At 42.8% G+C, this 16,959-nt stretch overlaps 2 protein-coding genes across 3 annotated transcripts; one reads left to right on the top strand and one right to left on the bottom strand.

Annotated features, from left to right (window-relative positions):
* Positions 1–3,167: 3,167 nt before the first annotated feature.
* On the bottom strand, positions 3,168–16,370 carry LOC118775462 (potassium channel subfamily K member 13). Its single transcript, XM_036525398.1, has 3 exons — positions 16,346–16,370; positions 8,154–8,468; positions 3,168–4,207 (listed from the first exon to the last, which is right to left on the bottom strand). Exons 1-3 carry the CDS (start codon positions 16,368–16,370, stop codon positions 3,168–3,170), a joined length of 1,380 nt encoding a protein of 459 aa, XP_036381291.1.
* On the top strand, positions 15,635–16,539 carry gemin7 (gem (nuclear organelle) associated protein 7). 2 transcript variants are annotated; one of them, XM_036525399.1, is made up of 2 exons: positions 15,635–15,696; positions 16,017–16,539. In XM_036525399.1, exon 2 carries the CDS (start codon positions 16,028–16,030, stop codon positions 16,412–16,414), a length of 387 nt encoding a protein of 128 aa, XP_036381292.1. In that variant the 5' UTR covers positions 15,635–15,696; positions 16,017–16,027; the 3' UTR covers positions 16,415–16,539. The 2 variants fall into 2 exon arrangements, with proteins under 2 accessions (XP_036381292.1, XP_036381293.1); XM_036525400.1 differs by having other exon boundaries at positions 15,656–15,715.
* Positions 16,540–16,959: the final 420 nt, after the last annotated feature.

The raw sequence follows: 16,959 nt of genomic DNA, 5'->3' as shown, positions 1-16,959 counted from the left end.
TAGGACAAGGACTACAGAACCCTGGTTCCAAGCAGGGAGAAGGTCAAAGCCAGAAAGAAGATCCTTGAATACTGTCCAGTACGAAGACCTGCAGGTGAGAGGAGAGGAGCAGGAAGGGATGAAAGGGGAGGAGGTGGGATGCACAAACAGCTGATGCAACAGGAAGGAGAGGTTAGCAGGCTGTACAAATACATGATTTACTGGTTAGGATTGGTGCAGAGCAGGCATATCATACTGGAATTTCCCATCCCCCAAAACGTCAGTTATGAAACTTTTATTAATGCAAGAGAATTGTCCTTAAGTAACTATTTTTAAATTGTATGAGTACTTTGAACCTGTGTTTCAAATGACAAATTGAACAAAATTATTTGCTCAATTTCAGGTGATCTTTCACTTCCAATAGTCAATTTGACCATTTTGGAAAATGTTGATTAAAATTTCACCGGAAGAAAAAAATTCACCTTGCAACATATAATGTTAATTATCGGGATCAATAATTGCCTTGAAATGAACCTAGACATTAATGAACCTAAATTAGCAATCTGCAAGCAAGATCAGGAATGATTAAAAATCAGCCAAAACACATATGCACAGCAGATTTTCTTATCTCTAAATGTAATGATCCTTACTCTCCAAGAGGTGGTGTTGTCCTTCCAGGTTTTACACTCAAGATATGTCTATACACTGCCTGCACAGGGGTAAGCGACTGAAATATTCTCAGTTGGAATAATTTTTTTTATACTTAAGAGGTGCTTGATTGAAGTCCTTGATTAGTTGCTAAGTTGCATTTATTAGGTTTTAAATAAAAGCTGAACCAAACAAGTGGGAGTGAGATCTATTCTCTACTGCCCTGTACGCAAATGTACTGTGAAATTCCCAAGAAAAAAAAAAAGATAAATTAAAAATTAGGCTATCCCTAAACAGGACATTTGCGTTTTGACAGCAAGAGCAAAACGTGCTTATTTATGAGTTCGGCGAGCTGTACCCCGATTGGGCTACACTGGCTAAAATTGCCTCTGTTTTGCCCACGTCAAGCGTGCCAGCAGAGAGGGGCTTCTCTCTGCCAAATCGGATGCAGCTTATGTGCGTTGCAAGCTGCAATGGACACGTTTGATTTAAAGTCGGCAGCAGAGGAATTTGCCGCAATGAAAAAAAGGAGAAAATAAAATGTTACCTGGTAGCCTATAGCCTACATTTAACGCCATGTAGGCCTAGACTTTTTTTAAACAGGCTACTCATGTTATAGGTTACAGATGTTTCGTAATAGCCTACATTTTAGTGGCTAATATTGAGGTTCTTTCATCAACCTGGTGTACATTAGGCCTTCAAATTTGTCCGGTAAAATAAATTCTTTCCGGACACCGAACTGGCAAGAAAAAATCCTAGTGAGGTTTGCCTGCCTGCTTGTGTGCTTTGAACCACAATGTAAGATATTCAACCTAAAAGACACCAGATTTGAAGAGAATGTACATAGAGGACCGTGCTTGATTTGCCATGGGATGACTTACAAAGAAACCACAGTAAATGTTCCCAACAGAAGGGGAGGAATATCATTGCTGTATATCATTGCTGAATTTAGCCAGTCATTTGATTCAGTAGTTATGGATGTGACCCCTTCCTCTCTCCCCAGTTTTTCCTCACAGTGTTAGGGCAGCATATGTAAAACTCTCACAATCAGCATGTTTCCTTCAAGTGCCTCTGAAGCACGCTCTTCAGAGCGCTGTCTGATTGCGTACCCTAAGAGCCAATCACTTCAGCAACTCGGACACTCTTGCAGACGGATACAATGGAGCAATATGCAATTGAAACGATCCGATTCATTATAATCGCTCAGCTGAAGAATATTCAAACATTCAAGTACGCTCTCCTTCATGAAGGTCTGAAAATCAGGCATGCCTGGTATACTTTGCAATCTCAGATCATGCCTTGTCTGGAGAAATGATATCTGCAGATATGCAGAGGCAGTGACATACAGGCTTCGGTTGTCTGGCAGAAAAAGGTTATGACACTGACAGCAAACCCTTGTGAAGCTTTTTATTTTGTATTTATTTTTTTGTGCACATTTGCGATAAAAAGAAGGGAAATCTCACCCCTCACTGCAATAATTACTGACATGTAAAGGCTTGTAGATTAAGTAACAATGATTTTATTTCTACTTTATAGAATCTGTTTCATTGCAGAATAACACAGATGAGGTTAAACTGTGCTGGTGTTTTAAATGATTGTAATATTATCACAAGTTAAAGCAAACGAACAGCAAACACAACCGTATTGACAGTGACTATGAAAATATTTTTTTCTTTGTTGGATTGATATATATATATATATACAGAAAATAAATTACATGATTAATAACAGACCATTATCTTAAAAGGCAAGCAACTCTATTCAACACGCAGACAACAGCCTTCTAAAACTACAATGAATTAAAAAGCATGATATTCTTATTTATTATCACAGCATACTTATTTTCTTTCACTGCAGAAAGGGCTTTTTATGTTTGTTTTTGGCAAATACACCTGTAGGTCTATTTCAGGAGTTGGCTGAATCTTATCTTTCAGAAGTTTTTTTTTTTATCCAGGTGTCAGCTGTTTGCCTTGTAACCACATTAAACTATTTGACAGACAGACAAAAACAATGACTGAGTTCTGACTGAGCAAAGCTGGTTCAAAACCATCAGAATGGACCTCTTCAGTTAAACGTGCAATATTGCTGAAATAACTGACCAACTGAACCAACTGTTGACCAGCTAGTTGGCTCTGCTGTTTGCAGCTAAGGTCATTCCAAATCACAAGAGATTCCTTATTCCACACCAGTTTTGGTCTTACAAGACTGCTTTCCATTTACCACTTACACCACTAGGCCAGAGAGAAAAGTGCCTTTAATCAGATGTAGGAACATTTAGCAGCACTCAAGTTAGTCTTCATATTCGTTACATTTTATATATCAACATAAAAATGGATCCTGCATGAGTCCATTTCACCCTCCTTAAATCGGGTGAAGATATACAGAGCAAAAATTTGTGCTTGCAGGATATGATCATTGTGAAAGTAAGAATTTATTCTGAAACTCTATTTATGTAATGCTCCTATTTCACTGTCTGGAGCCTGAAACAGACAACAGACAATCATATGTGGAGTCTTGAGAGGACTTTGTAGGGTGTGTAGCTACCTATCCACACTGGTCTCCTGCAGACGGTTGTTCATGATGGCAAAGGCCCCCACTCCACCGGAGAAGCCATTGTGGCGGACATGGCTCTGCCGGGGACCCCCGTGAGCTGTCTCAGACAGCTGTTTCTGCAGGATGGCCAGCGACACTTTGTTGGTGGCCATGAAGTCCTTGACCGAGATCATCTCTCCCGAGAGACGGCGCCCGGCGCCATAGACAGCATCGGCCCCGCCCCCGGCGTCCGTCTCGCTGTCGCACACTGTCTCCATGGAGACGTCAGCACGGCGGTGCTTGCCGAGCGAGTCTGGGAGGGGCGCGGGCTGCACGGCGTTGCGGCTGTGGTGCTGGAGCCGGCGCTGGCCCGGCAGGGGGTGCAGCTGGTGGCGCGACCGTTTGCTGGGGAGGCAGGGGCAGCAGCAGCAGAGCCGCCGGTGCCTCCGTGGGGGCAGGCACGGGCACGGGCCGGGGCAGGGGCAGGGGCAGGGGTGCCGCCTGCAGTCCAGCTTCCCCAGGATCCAGTTGAGTGTTTGCTTGATGACGATGGAGATGACGTTGAAGAGGGAGTAGATGCAGCAGACGCCGGTGAGGATGAAGAGGCAGTTGCCCAGCCGGTAGGCCTCCTGTGCCGCGTAGCGCTCCCGCTGGCTGCTCACCAGGTCGCCGAAGCCGATGGTGCTGAAGGCCACGAAGCAGAAGTAGAGCGACTCGAAGTAGCCCCAGTCCTCCATGGTGGAGTAGAGGGCGGAGGCGCTGCAGGCGATCAGCAGGGCCGCCGCCCCGAGGATCAGCATCACGTAGTACACCGAAGGCTTCCACTCCTCCAGGCTGTCCTCCTCCCGCCTCGGCTCCGCCTCCCCCGGCCCCGCCCCGCTGCGTCGCACCTGCCTCTCGTGGCACCAGCGCATGATGTAGGCCAGCATGGTGATGATGCGCTCCAGGAAGAGGTTGAAGAAGAGGATGGTGGCCGCGCAGCCTATCAGGCCGTAGAAGATGAGGAAGATCTTACCGCCATTGGTGGCTGGGGTCGTCATTCCGAATCCTGGTAGGGAGAGAAGGATTACAATAAAATCAAAGGAAACCTTTTTACAAAAGCCCCATCAAAATAGATATGATGTCCCTGCCACATTAAACAGTGGTACAGGGAAACATTTATATCATGAACTGTGCTGTTGCAGGTGAAGAAAACCGAAAGAAGAATAAATCAAAGAGAAAGGGAATTTCAGTTCAGAGTGCATCTGCTAAATGCTGTGAGCTGAGCGAACAATAATCAAATCAGCTTTAGGTATGATTCCCTGAAACTTCTATCTGGAACGTTACTGTGCAAGTTGAGTGAGTTGAGATGGTGGAAAAGAGGTTAATGTGTATGTTTCTGGCAAATGACAAAACAGCACATTCAAGGGCATAGTTGGCTACTTTAGCAGAGTCAGTTCTAAATAAAATAGTGAAAGAAGGATTAACAAGGTGTAACATAAGACAAAACTATAATTAGGTCGGTTTGATTGTAGAGGCTACTATTCACTTCTGAAATCCTGCTCTGATTGCATACCCCCATCTGGGCACAGACAAGTTAGCATTGTGCATGAAGATAAAAGCCACAAGTCTTTTTCAATCAAAATGAAATTAGCCAGCTTTCATAAATGCCTCAGTTATATCTTTGTTTGCCTAGCTATCATTAAGGCTGCCATAGGGTGACATATGCTTACAGCATAATTCATACAGACTTAAATGGTGGTATTCTTCACACTGAGGGATATATCTGCTATCCTTTGCCGTGTTATAACTGGTAGAATAGAGTGCTATAATACCAATAGGACCAAGAAGCAACTTCAAAAGAGTTGATTATCTGATATGAGAAACATGAATGAGATCCTTAGCTCCACAGTAGAATGACCAATATTACTTCAATAAATGATGTAAATTAAAGTTCAAGGTCAAGCATTTTTGACCATTCAGTCTGATAATTACTCCACCGTACTCAATAATAATTACTCACTCTCTCTTTATTTTTCTCTTGCTCTCTCAACACCTACAGCTTGTACCTGACTGCCCATTATACTCACATTAATAAATGAATAAAATGTTATCTCATTCATCTCCAAACTGCCAGCTTAATAGGTTACATCAGTAAAGATGTGTCCTATCTCAGAATATCTCTATAATGCAGGCTGAGTCAAATGAAGGCAGGTGGGAACACTCAAAAAATTAGATGCAGTTATCCATAGCATGTCAAACTTCAAGTAGCAGGCACTGCTGCATCTGATAGCTTTACATCAAAATTTTCAAAAAATCATGCATTCATGTTTATCTGTTTTCAGGTAAGCCAGTTTTCTGGGGGAAAATCAATGGCTCTGATTAAATCATACTGAAGAAGAAGATACAGCAACTAATGCAGAACTGTAAAGGTTGAGGAAACCAAAATACGTGACAGTGTGTATGTGGCCTCCATCCAGGCTATCATTAATTTAAAAATCAGGAGGTATGCTTTTTAAAACTTAGGTTCATGTGGTTCAAATGAAAGTATTTTCTACTTATCACAGTAAGAAATGGTAAAACAGACATAACATAACATAACATAATGCACATGACCAGTACATAATCTTGCAGTCTATGTCATCCTGGGTCTATGTCATTGAAAAAGCTTAACATTGCCCATTGTGTGTTTATACATATTACCTGATTTATCATTTTAAATGCTCATGAGGATATCCATAATAATTTAAAATGTTATTTTTGGTAATTATGCATCAAGTGGACTGCATTGGAACAGAGACGGTAACGGATGCATGTATCCATGGAAACACATTGCATGGGATGTATTGCTCTTCCCCTATGGCATGGACCCATCTGTGATTGGCCCAGAGGGGTCAACTGGAACATATCCACTAATTACGGAAGTGTGCCCGCTGTGTGTGAAGAGGGCCGCGCCTTCCTCCAGCGGCAGTTTGGATGTCACTCCGCATCCCCACTATTACTTACTGCAGCACAGCCAGACCGGCGCGATGCAACCCCGTCACGCCTCCTTCTCAGTGCTGAGCACCCGCCAGCCCTTGTCTGTGAAGCCTCTCTTACCAGTTGTGCGTCAGGCGCCTGCCTCGTTCAGACAGCCTTATGAAAGTAGGGTTACGACCAGGTGCTTAAATGAGATAAGCATGCGTGGCCCGCCCCTGACTGCGCCGATTGAGCGGATGAATCACCCACCGCTTTTGATTGTTTGGTCTTTCTTCACAGCACGGTTTGTCACCAGACGCGCTGTCTGGCCAAACACATGACTGGTAAGCAAAGATACTTCTTACAAAGCCCTGCTCTTTAATAGTTAAAAATGGCTTTTTTGCAACATTCCCACCCATATGCATCAGTCTAATATGACCTCTACTGTTACGTGGCAATTGTATCCAAGACAGTCAAGCCCAACTCATTGATTAATTGTTCAATTTGAAGTTTTCACCATCAACATTTCTGCTAAATTCAAAATGGCTCTTATGTATTTAAAGTGAAAAGATAAAAACTCCCATAGCCAAGGCTGCACCTGCTTGTGGCACTTCAGGGGAGGCTGGCATACTTCTACAGAGCATGTTAACAGTTGTGTGAAGGAGAAGTGCACAGCAATCTGTTTTCTTCATAAAAAGGAAAGTTTCCCTCGCATCGGTTTTTATAGTGAGCCAGAGTTTCATGTGACCAACAAATGATTACACAAATAATGTGGGGGTGAAAACAGAGGATTAGTAGTTAGAGAACATAGTATGCAAGACGGTCAGTTAATCGCTCACAGCCAGAGAGGCAAGAAAACTTTTTTGGACTGCTGACAACAGATGGAGATGAAATGCACAGCTGCCAAAAACACATTTAAAAAAGATGTGAAGTTGAACTCTGACAGTCTCTGCATATGGTTTTTGTCTTGAATTCAGACTATTATAGTGTGGGCAGCAATAAAATGACATACGGCACACTATTTCATAATAAATCTTGTTAAATTGTTAAACAAATAACAGAAAAACTATGAGAATCAAAGTAATAAATCAAAAAGTATGTGTGTGTGTGTGTGTGTGTGTGTGTGTGCGTGTGTGTGTGTGATGTAGCCTTTATCCTTACAAAATTCAGATTGTTGGACAATAGGATATCTGTTACTTTCGTATGGATATATGTTGAACTGAACAGGATGCTGAAGATCTTTTCCCTCTATGGTTGCCAACTTTATCCTTATTTCTCTATATCCTTTTTGTCTTCACTCTCTTTTATGTATATAGTTTCCAGTAAACAGTTAATTATTACTTGCTTAGTTATTCCTTTTCAGTCTCAAGACAGCACTGAATATTGAATGACAATAAGAGTAAATAAAACATGGACATAAAAAATGAAAAGGTAGGAAAAGATGAAGGAGAGAAAGTCGATGAGAGAAAAGGAGAGACATGATGATTGTTTCTCCGAGGCCTCTTTTGCTAATAAAGGCAGAATTGGAGATGAACATATTATCTTATCCATTGTACTCCCTGCTCCTCGAATTAATTAATACATTAATGCCTTCCCTTGCCTGTGTGTCCCTGCCTCTCCCTTTTGACTACACCTGAGCTCAGTGACATGAAAGTAACATGAAAGGTGTGCTTCACAAAGGGCAGGACTCCAGTCACTCCCTCGCCACCTGTTGCACCCAGCCTTGCCTTTGACATTCATCTGTTAGGCCAAACTGTTTTTTTCACCCAAAACCAATAGTCAGACTCAGTTGTGCCTATCCCAAAATGCTGCCAAAGAAGTATGAGAGAGGGCAGGCATGTACGTGACAGGGCATGGGAGTGATGGGGTTGGCTGGGGGGGTGTTAGGGAAGTTTGACCCCCTGCATTTTTGGTCCTAAAGTCAAAAGTGCCAATTTCTGATCGATCAGCGTTTGCTGAGCTGTGCCCTTTGTTAAATTTGAGCCTCTGCTTTCCACAAAGTCTGAGCCCAGTCCTGAAGAAAGGAGCCTGGGAGATGAGGCACTCCCCCCGCTCACCGATGGTGGAGACCACCGTGCCGACGAAGTAGAAGGCCCCGGAGAAGTCCCAACGGGGCCGCAGGGTGTCCACACGGATGCCTGCTGTGTTGGCCTCCTCGTACTGCCGCAGAAGGGTGCGCAGGGCCTGCAGGCTGACCTGGTGCTGCCGGGTGAAGTTTCCCAGCCTCTCGTCCCAGTGCCTCCGCGCCCGCAGTTCGGAAGGGTGCTCCAAGGCCGAGAAGACGGCCGCGCCGCACAGCAGGTACAGGAGAATGAGTGCCGCCAGCAGGCAGAAGCGGGCGTTATCCTCGTTCAGGCGCAGCGAGGAGCAGCAACAGGCATCACTGCCACCACCAGCACCTCGCCTGCGTGCCATCAGGGCTCCCCAAGGTACCAGGGTGGGAACAAATGCACAGTCACAACCACAAGGGGGCGCCACACAAGCGGCGACGTGTCACATACACAGGAAGAAATACAAACACACAAAAGCATGAAATTATATGTTTATGAAATAATTCCAAGTGCAAACTGAAAAAATAAAATAATTAATTATATTCATAACCACAGGGGGGGGGGCGCCACACAAATGGTGAGAGCATGACATACATGTGAAGCAATGCAAACACGTACACACATGCATGAAATGAGATGAGCGTTTATAAAATAAGGTGCAAATCAAAAAGAAATTGATGAGTGGAAAAAATCCACGCAATTAGCCAATGGTTGGAAATGTAAGAACAGAGGATGTCTTGTTCATTCCAAACCAAAAATGACCCGGCAGAGCCTGATCAGCAGTGGGCAGCACCATGTGCTGTTCTCTCCAGCTTGCTTCTGTGGGACATCAGAATGAGATTCACCATGACCAGAGCGAAGTGAATGGCAGGGAGCAGTTTGAAGAGGACTTGGAATTCTGAAGGTTGTGGTTATCTGAATTAGGGCCAGAGGCTGCAGAGGTTACGTGACTATGAACGTGACCGTGACCACAAGCGGTCCAGTGGGTGCTCATGCAGCGCTCTCCGTGGAGCCAAAAAGGCACGTTGTGTCCCATGTTACAGAGCCACGGTCACTGTGAGGTCACCCGTCTTCAGCATTAACCTTTTGACTAACCTACACATGGTCCTTGTCACTGAAAGTGTTGCCCTCCTGATCAACTACAAACAAAGCTCACCACACGCAAAGCACCGTGGCATCCGAATGCTTGTAGGCTCATTATTGCTGGAAAACCATTCATACTGTCACTGTTACCAGGGGCAGCTAGCGGTGGTCTGCTTCGGTTTCAGATATCCAGCAGTGTGCCCTCACAGTCAGTGCTGCTGTTGTGGTCTGACTGAGGGGTTCAGTCCAGTTGCATGAAGGTCTTTGCTATTTAATTTACTTGCCATACTCCATTCCTTGCTCACACCAGAGACGGCAGGAACCATATCATTCCAATATACTCCTTGCTGCGCTGCTTAAACAAGCATGACCCTCTGGCTGCTTTAGTCATGCCTGTGAAAAGAAAAATGTAACTTTTGGGGCACATTATTACAACAAGAGGAACTTAACTGTGTTTGACTGACTCCTTACGGTTTTTTGCTTGTGTTGTACTCTAACTTACTTGTAAGTCGCTTTGGATAAAAGTGTCTGCCAAATAAAGAAATGTAAATGTAACAAACTGTCATATACTCAACTGCCTTTTCAGAAAGCAAATACACTTATATTCATAATGTGCACTCATGAAAAATATATACATGTAAAAACAGAAGCACAAATAGATGGATAGAGCAGAATATCTTAAAAACTGATTTTTTAGGATTACATACGTAATTACATGAGCAGTGGTCCGACCCTGTTGTCAGTGAGCGACTAACAAACACGGAAACGACCTCTGTGTGGCGGGAGTGTTCGGTCCCATTCTGGCCATTGACTAGTTTTCGGATACGCTAAACACTGAATCAGCTTCTCAGTGTGCATCCGGGCATGTGTAAATGTTGTTTTTCCATTCTGTAGAAACCTGTATGTTAATAAAGGTCTCAAATGTCAACATCTGCTCACGCTGTTGGAAGGCACAGTGCTTGATGCTACCGAACAAATGAATTTCCATTCACCTGATTGTGTTTCCCGTCTTAGAGCTTACAGTACCTACATGTACAGGCAAATGCCTCTTATTATACAACTTTATATATATTTTTGTCCAATTAGTCTGGGTGCATATGTCAAGTGTCTCTGTCCTAAATATTTATGATTGTTGGTGCAGTAATTATTTCACGATAATTTTACTTATGTAATTTAATAATTCATTTTTTTTTTATTTAATATAATATTTTATAAAACGGGTTTCATAATAATGGAGACATGTGAAGTTACAAGCCATCAGCACATTGTGAAGAAAATAAAGTCTTAGCTCTTAACGTCTGTAATGCAAAGCCTTGTTCAAATGAAGAAATGATGAAATCCCAAAATTAACTTCCCCTTCTACACAAAATTGACAACATGAATATGATATTTTTATTTCATAATCGCAATTACGTGTATTTCAGAACAAGACTTTGGGAAATGATTCCATTCACTGATTAATTCAGTACCTTAAGTTCATAAACTTTGACATAAATTCACAAGTAATAAGTCAACTATAAGTGATACTTATCTCCTATGCAAATGCATTTGGAAATACAGACTTTAGCATCTGATCTCTGATGCAGCAGCATCTTCAAAACTCCAGAAATTAGAAGCATAATTTCTCGGACAAAAAAAAACAAATGAAACAAACAATAACATACCTGTGTTTTTAAAGGTGCTGCGTGCCTTTTGTTCCTTTGTCCAAGTAAATGAGAAGGATTAACTCCAGAGGAAAATGGGGAGCTGCAGGTGGGTTGGCCGTGTCCCTTTCGGGTCCTCCACTGCCTACGGTTACTCACCCTCCCGTTTCGCCAGTGAGATCCCTTGTTTGTGTCAATTGCGCTGGAGCCAGGAGCACTTGTCCATCCAATTATGGGCAGAGAAGAAAAGGTGGGGGGTGGGAACGGGGAGGTTGGTGGCTTGTCGCGGTCGTGTGTAAAAAGCAATCAGCTCCTGCCTGTTTAATTTTGACATCCAGGACTCCTCTCTTTTGATGTCACTTACATATTCATTTTTCGTTTTGAGTTGCGGGGCGCAGATCCAATGAATAAAGATGAACGCAGGCAACATCAAAACACAGGGTGGCACTTTTATTAAACCAAATCTATAGCAAACTGTAATGGCAAGTGATTGAAGTTTCTGCCTCTCTGTAATTGCTACCATGAACAATTTATGAACTGTTCTTATTGATTTGTGTGTGCACATTTGTGTGCGATTGGACATGCGTATGTGTACTTGTGCATGTCCGCGTGTGTGTATGCGCGTTTGAACGTGCGTGTGTGTCTGCGTGTGTGTGTGTGTGTCTTTGTGTATGCAGACCCTGATTGTAGCAGCACGCAAGGGAAGTGGGAGAGTCAGTCTTTATCCTCTAACCTGTAATCAGCACTCTGCAGCCTGTCTCACCTCACACTCTCAGCAGAGCACAGAGAGAATTACTGATGGCCTATGGAGACAGGCGTTATGGCAGGACTTACTCCCCATCCTGTTTAAAAGCCAGAGAGCTCTGTTTGAGGCCACATGGAGGGAGATGAGCTATTAAAGGGTATCCATGCAGTGCTTCTAGGAATGACAGATGTGCTTTTTGGAAGCTTTGTTACCACTCTCATGACAGAGGCCAGAATAACTGTCTCTCTCTCTCTCCAAATTCACATCAATATAAATGACCTTATTGGAATGACAAACGTCTGGCAGATGTAAAATAGATAATAGGAAAGAGTAAAAATAATTTTAAAAATCCTTCCAATAAAACGGTAGTGTCAAAAAGTTTTGTATGAGATGGCAAAGTTTTAGAGTAATGAATGAGATGTATTATTCCCTCAGGCTGTGACAGATAGCTTCTGGGCATCCAGTAGGAACCAGCTTAATATGGTCCCTGGAGAATGGGGGAACTAAAAAAACAGTGCACATTTTCTCTTTAGGGATGTAAATGTCACTTTCCACTTTGTGCTTTTTGCATTTTATCACTAAGTCCAGCTCTGACCTGGCAGCCCTTAGAGTGTGAGCATAGCTTTACCTTCCCAAGCCTGGCAGGTGTGCCTATACCAGCATATCTCGGGCACCTGGTGTGCACAGTGCCTGTAATTTGTCATAATTCTTTATGTTTATTGTCTTTAACTGTGGTGATCCAAAAATGGCCATATTACTGAAATGCAACTCTGTGAGTAGCACCTTCTTCCCAATGATGTATCAGAGTTTTCACTCAGAGAGTGTACTGTTGCTCACTATCTGGGGTGTTAACAGGCAGAAGTTTCTAACCTGTAAAGACATTAAATACCAAGTTATCAGCAATCTGTCAATGTTAGACCAGAGTCTGGTAGACCACATGTCACAACAAGATCAAGACTTATTATTAGGTTTTTTGTAGTTGCTTTTGATGTTATTATAAACTGGTTCATTTCTAAATCACTTTAACTCTGGGATGATTTAAATTAAAAATAAAAGATGTCTTCCAATAGTTCTTCAGCCATATTAGCTAGTTGTCTCATCATCCAACTCAAGCACTTTTCTTACTGACTCATTTGGAACTCATCTGAAGCCTGCGTCTTAATTGGGAGGCCTACATCTTCCCCTCACATTCTCTCTCTCTCTGTATATAAGTTCTGAGCTGTTGATATTGCTTTGTGCACATTCTCATGTTCATTTTGTTTGAAGTTACAACTGAGGTAAAACTCTTTCAACACACACTGTAATTGAGAAGCTTTCTTTGCCTCCACTGCATAACAGATAGAAGAGCTTTGTTCTCCCCTTCTTGTCTTCTCCTGCCTTTAATCTTCTTTGCCCCCAGTGTGTGAACTGTGTGGATGAGGGCAGTTCCTTCCTCTTGTTGGGTTCATAATGACTGCAGGTCGGAGAGCTCAGCTGCTGGAGAGAGAGGCCGAGCATTGAGGTAAATAACATTTGTTTTCCCACCTGCGGATATCCCTCCGAAATCTCCACGGGATGAAAAGATACAAAACCACGTGGTATGAGTTGGTCATGTGCAGGACAAGATAAGGCGCAGACGGTGGTATTTTTGGATGCAGGCAGTCTCGCTGCAATGATGAGGGGTCAACATGTGCAACGTCTTTGAAGTTGACAAAGGTTCCGGGATCTTAAGTCTGAATGATGCAGTTCATCCCAGGTGCTCTCTGCTAATTAGCATGTCGACTGTGGCTGAATCAATGAGCCGTCCTCTTTCCACCCTTGCCCTCCCCAAGAACTGTTCTGTTCTTTTTCTACCTGCGAACATTTGTGGTTTGTCTTGTCGTCATCTATGACCCAATCTGACTGATTGCTGAGTTTCCATGCTTTTTTAAATAATTAACTGGGCTGGTCAGGTCAAAGAGGTGTTTCTGTTAATATTCAACACATATTTATATCACTCTAGTGGTGTTTGATCCAGTTTTATGTACAAACTGGATTTCTCCTCATGTAAATAGTAAATGGAAGATAAATACTAGCCTGTCCAGCTGACAGATACATAGTGTAGGTTACATGCTTCTTTATCAGGAAAGGGTTACCCCATGTTACTTTGGTTAACTACATCATAGATTCTTCTTCCAGCCTTGGGTCACCACTTGATTGTGATAGGATGAACTTTCTGACCCACAATCCAATCAGAATTGAGAATTTTTCCCTTTTTCTGTCTTTCTCCAGCTCTTCTCAGAGGCATATGTGACAGACAGTGACTAAGGTAACCAATCTACCCAATCTCACATTACATATACAATGTTTTTCCACTGGAGCCCACAACTATCTCACAGGATCTCCTAAACAGCTGACAAATTATGAGAACTTTCGAGGTTGCAAATTAAATTATTCATTATTAATAGTCAGTAATAATTAGGTAATAATTACTTTATTCTTACTCTTATGACAAATTTGCCTAAACTCTACATTTTTCTGCATTTATGTCCCACCTTTGATTTTCTACCTACCAGCCCTGGTCAGATCCAAATTTTGCAGTTGCAGTTCCTTTACTTATCTATAGATGTCACTCTTGAGAGTCAAAGTGGAATTGTCAGCACCGGTGCGTGCGACGGGCAGGGCTGCTGTCCCCAAGAAAGTGGTGCTGAACCCGCACAGCAAGGACACCTGACTGACATCCAAGGAGGGAGAGCGCTCACATGATCATGTGCTGAAATAATACTGCCGTGAGAACTGTTCTGGTCTGTCTGGTGGGTAAGACATGTACTCATCTGACATTTATCATTCAATATAAAACACTGAACTGCAATAAAGGGAACAAGTGACCTATGAACTTATTGCTAATGTTGTGAGAGTATAGGGGGTGCTGGCTGCAGATCATACCAGCATATCTGTCCAGAAAGGTAATTTCGTCAAAGGGAGCATTTCCACAGATGTGATGTCCCTCTAGCCTGTCTCTACAAAATCAGTTAGGATAAGGCAGGATAGGGTTGGTGTTTAGGCCAGGATTAGACTTAGGATTTAAGTTAATGACATCACTTGGACAAGATTGCTTTGGGTGTGACTGCATTTGTGGACAGACCTGCCTGTCTGCAGTCAGACTTCATGGGAATCAGCTGAACCCATTTTGGTATTACGCATTCTGTCATTATACCATAATGTGACTCTGTAACTTCCATAGTCCAGGTAATTAGCCAGATAAACTAATCAGATCATTAAAATAATTAGGGTTTGATTTCAATGTAAGTGAGAAATGACTAAGAAAACAACTTGATGGTAGGGGAAACCAGAACGCTCTGTCGTAAGGCCCTGCTAAAACATACAAGGGAATTTAATGAGAAAACTGAGGGAAGGCAGGAGTGCATAATCACACAAGTACCCCATACATCAAGGCCAGAAAAAATGAAAATGAATTTTGGGTATGGTAGCTGTCACTGCCTGCCTTTCTGATCCAGCCTGCAGGTTCAGATGCCATATGGGGCCATGTTTGGAGTAATATCCTTGAGCAAGGTGTTTCTCTGAATTCCTTCACTATATGTGCAGCCCTTTAAACTGATAATATAATGTAGGCTATGTAAATAGAGGATTGCATCTATTAAGCAGTCCGAAGGAGGGCTAGTCCTGTCTGGTGACTGTAGATTAGACAAGCCAGGGCATTTGTCTTGTACATGACACAAAAACCAAACACGATTGCATTATAAAGTGAGAGATCACTATGTACTTGAACTTGCCACATTAAGGAAGGCAGACAGCTAGGCAGCTACATCATAATGTGGCGAGCTACTGCACACGTTCACAACGTAATCTAACGTAAATAGTCAATTTATTTACTGGCACTGCCAATACTAATTAGCTGCAACGTGCCTTTTCTATGGTGTATGACTGCCTAGCATTTCTGCACATAAATCGCTAGAGGGCACTAAAGGCTGCATGCTCACGCCACATTTTATGAGGGGGAACTAAGCATTGAGTTGAAGTTCACTTCTGTAGAGGCGGAAGAATTTTGATGAGACACCGTCCAACGTTTGAGTTTTTTTCCTCTGTTGGAGCTCGCTAAGTAAAGTTAATTGTTGTTTGTTCGTAATTTATTTCATCTTCAATCAGCTATAGTGCGCAATTGTATTTTTTTTTACAGTTTAGCCTACTTGCTATGTATGTTCATTGCCTAGTTAAGTTTATTTGCTAAATTTTAAATCTGGCTAATTTAGCTAACTAGTTGACATGCCAGTGTTCTATGCTTCATAATGCTAGCTGTCCTGAATTTTGGAACCATTTCGTTTAACGTTACTTTTGACAAATAGCGCTCAACCTCTGTGGCTAATTGATTTGCTTGCAATCAGATTTAGTTGATTGTCCCTTTTCTGGTTATCTATGCAGAGACGGCGACCATGAGGATGCCCGTTTCCGTGCTACGCTTACCCCGCGGACCAGATCCCAACAGCCGCGGCTTCGACCCAAACTCCCCTCGGTACATCGCTCTTTGTCCAACGACAATTTCAGCTTCTTCTGAGTCGCGAACAGACACTGATGTGCTACGGGAGGAGCAGCGTGCACGCTCGTTTCTGCGAGAGCGCTACCTGAGGAGCCTCCTAGCGATGTCCCAAAAACAAGTCCAGTTCAACATGTTCGAGAGGGTGCAGGTGAAAGCCACGTTTGGAGCCTCAGACATCGACGTGCTTAATTTCCAGGTGTCAGATCTACAAACTCCGTTAGGCGTACAGAAGGAAGCATTGATCCGTTGCCCAGATGTGATTTCATACTCATTGGAACTTTGAAATGTCTTTTCGGTCTGTTGTATAGCTATAATAACATTTTCTATGGTCAGAGAGTTGGCTAGTTCGAAGGCTGTGAAATGTTAAATGTTCTTGTAAATATAAAGTACTAAACTAAAATAAACTAATCTGCTACCAAACACTGTAGACGTGACGTTGCTCTTGCCAGCTGGCTAGCTAGTGGGTTAACTTGTTCGGGCGGCATTTAATTTAATGTCAGCTGCTTGCCATTTCGCTACATGTCATCTGCTTGAAGCAGACTGGGCGTGAATCTCCAACGGACATGTTCCATCCACTCAGTTCAGTAACTATTTGAGTAACTGTTTATTTCTGTAGATACGTTGACATTTTTGTATTATACTTATTACATAACCGAAATCATATCATTAGCCACTTAAAGTTGCAATTAAAGATTTCACCTAACTAACACCATCCAGGTTGCAAACAGCAGTAAAATTTAGAGGGCAGAAATGCAACTATCGCATTTGCCAGTCTTTGCCACTAGGTGGTGCCAAACGCTCGTCACAGTCTTTGAAGAAAAGAAAATG

This window comes from Megalops cyprinoides, chromosome 3, assembly GCF_013368585.1.
Source record: "Megalops cyprinoides isolate fMegCyp1 chromosome 3, fMegCyp1.pri, whole genome shotgun sequence".
NCBI classification, from domain to species: Eukaryota; Metazoa; Chordata; class Actinopteri; order Elopiformes; family Megalopidae; genus Megalops; species Megalops cyprinoides.
Note: the sequence above shows the minus strand (reverse complement) of the source record. Positions and strands in the feature narration are given on the sequence as shown.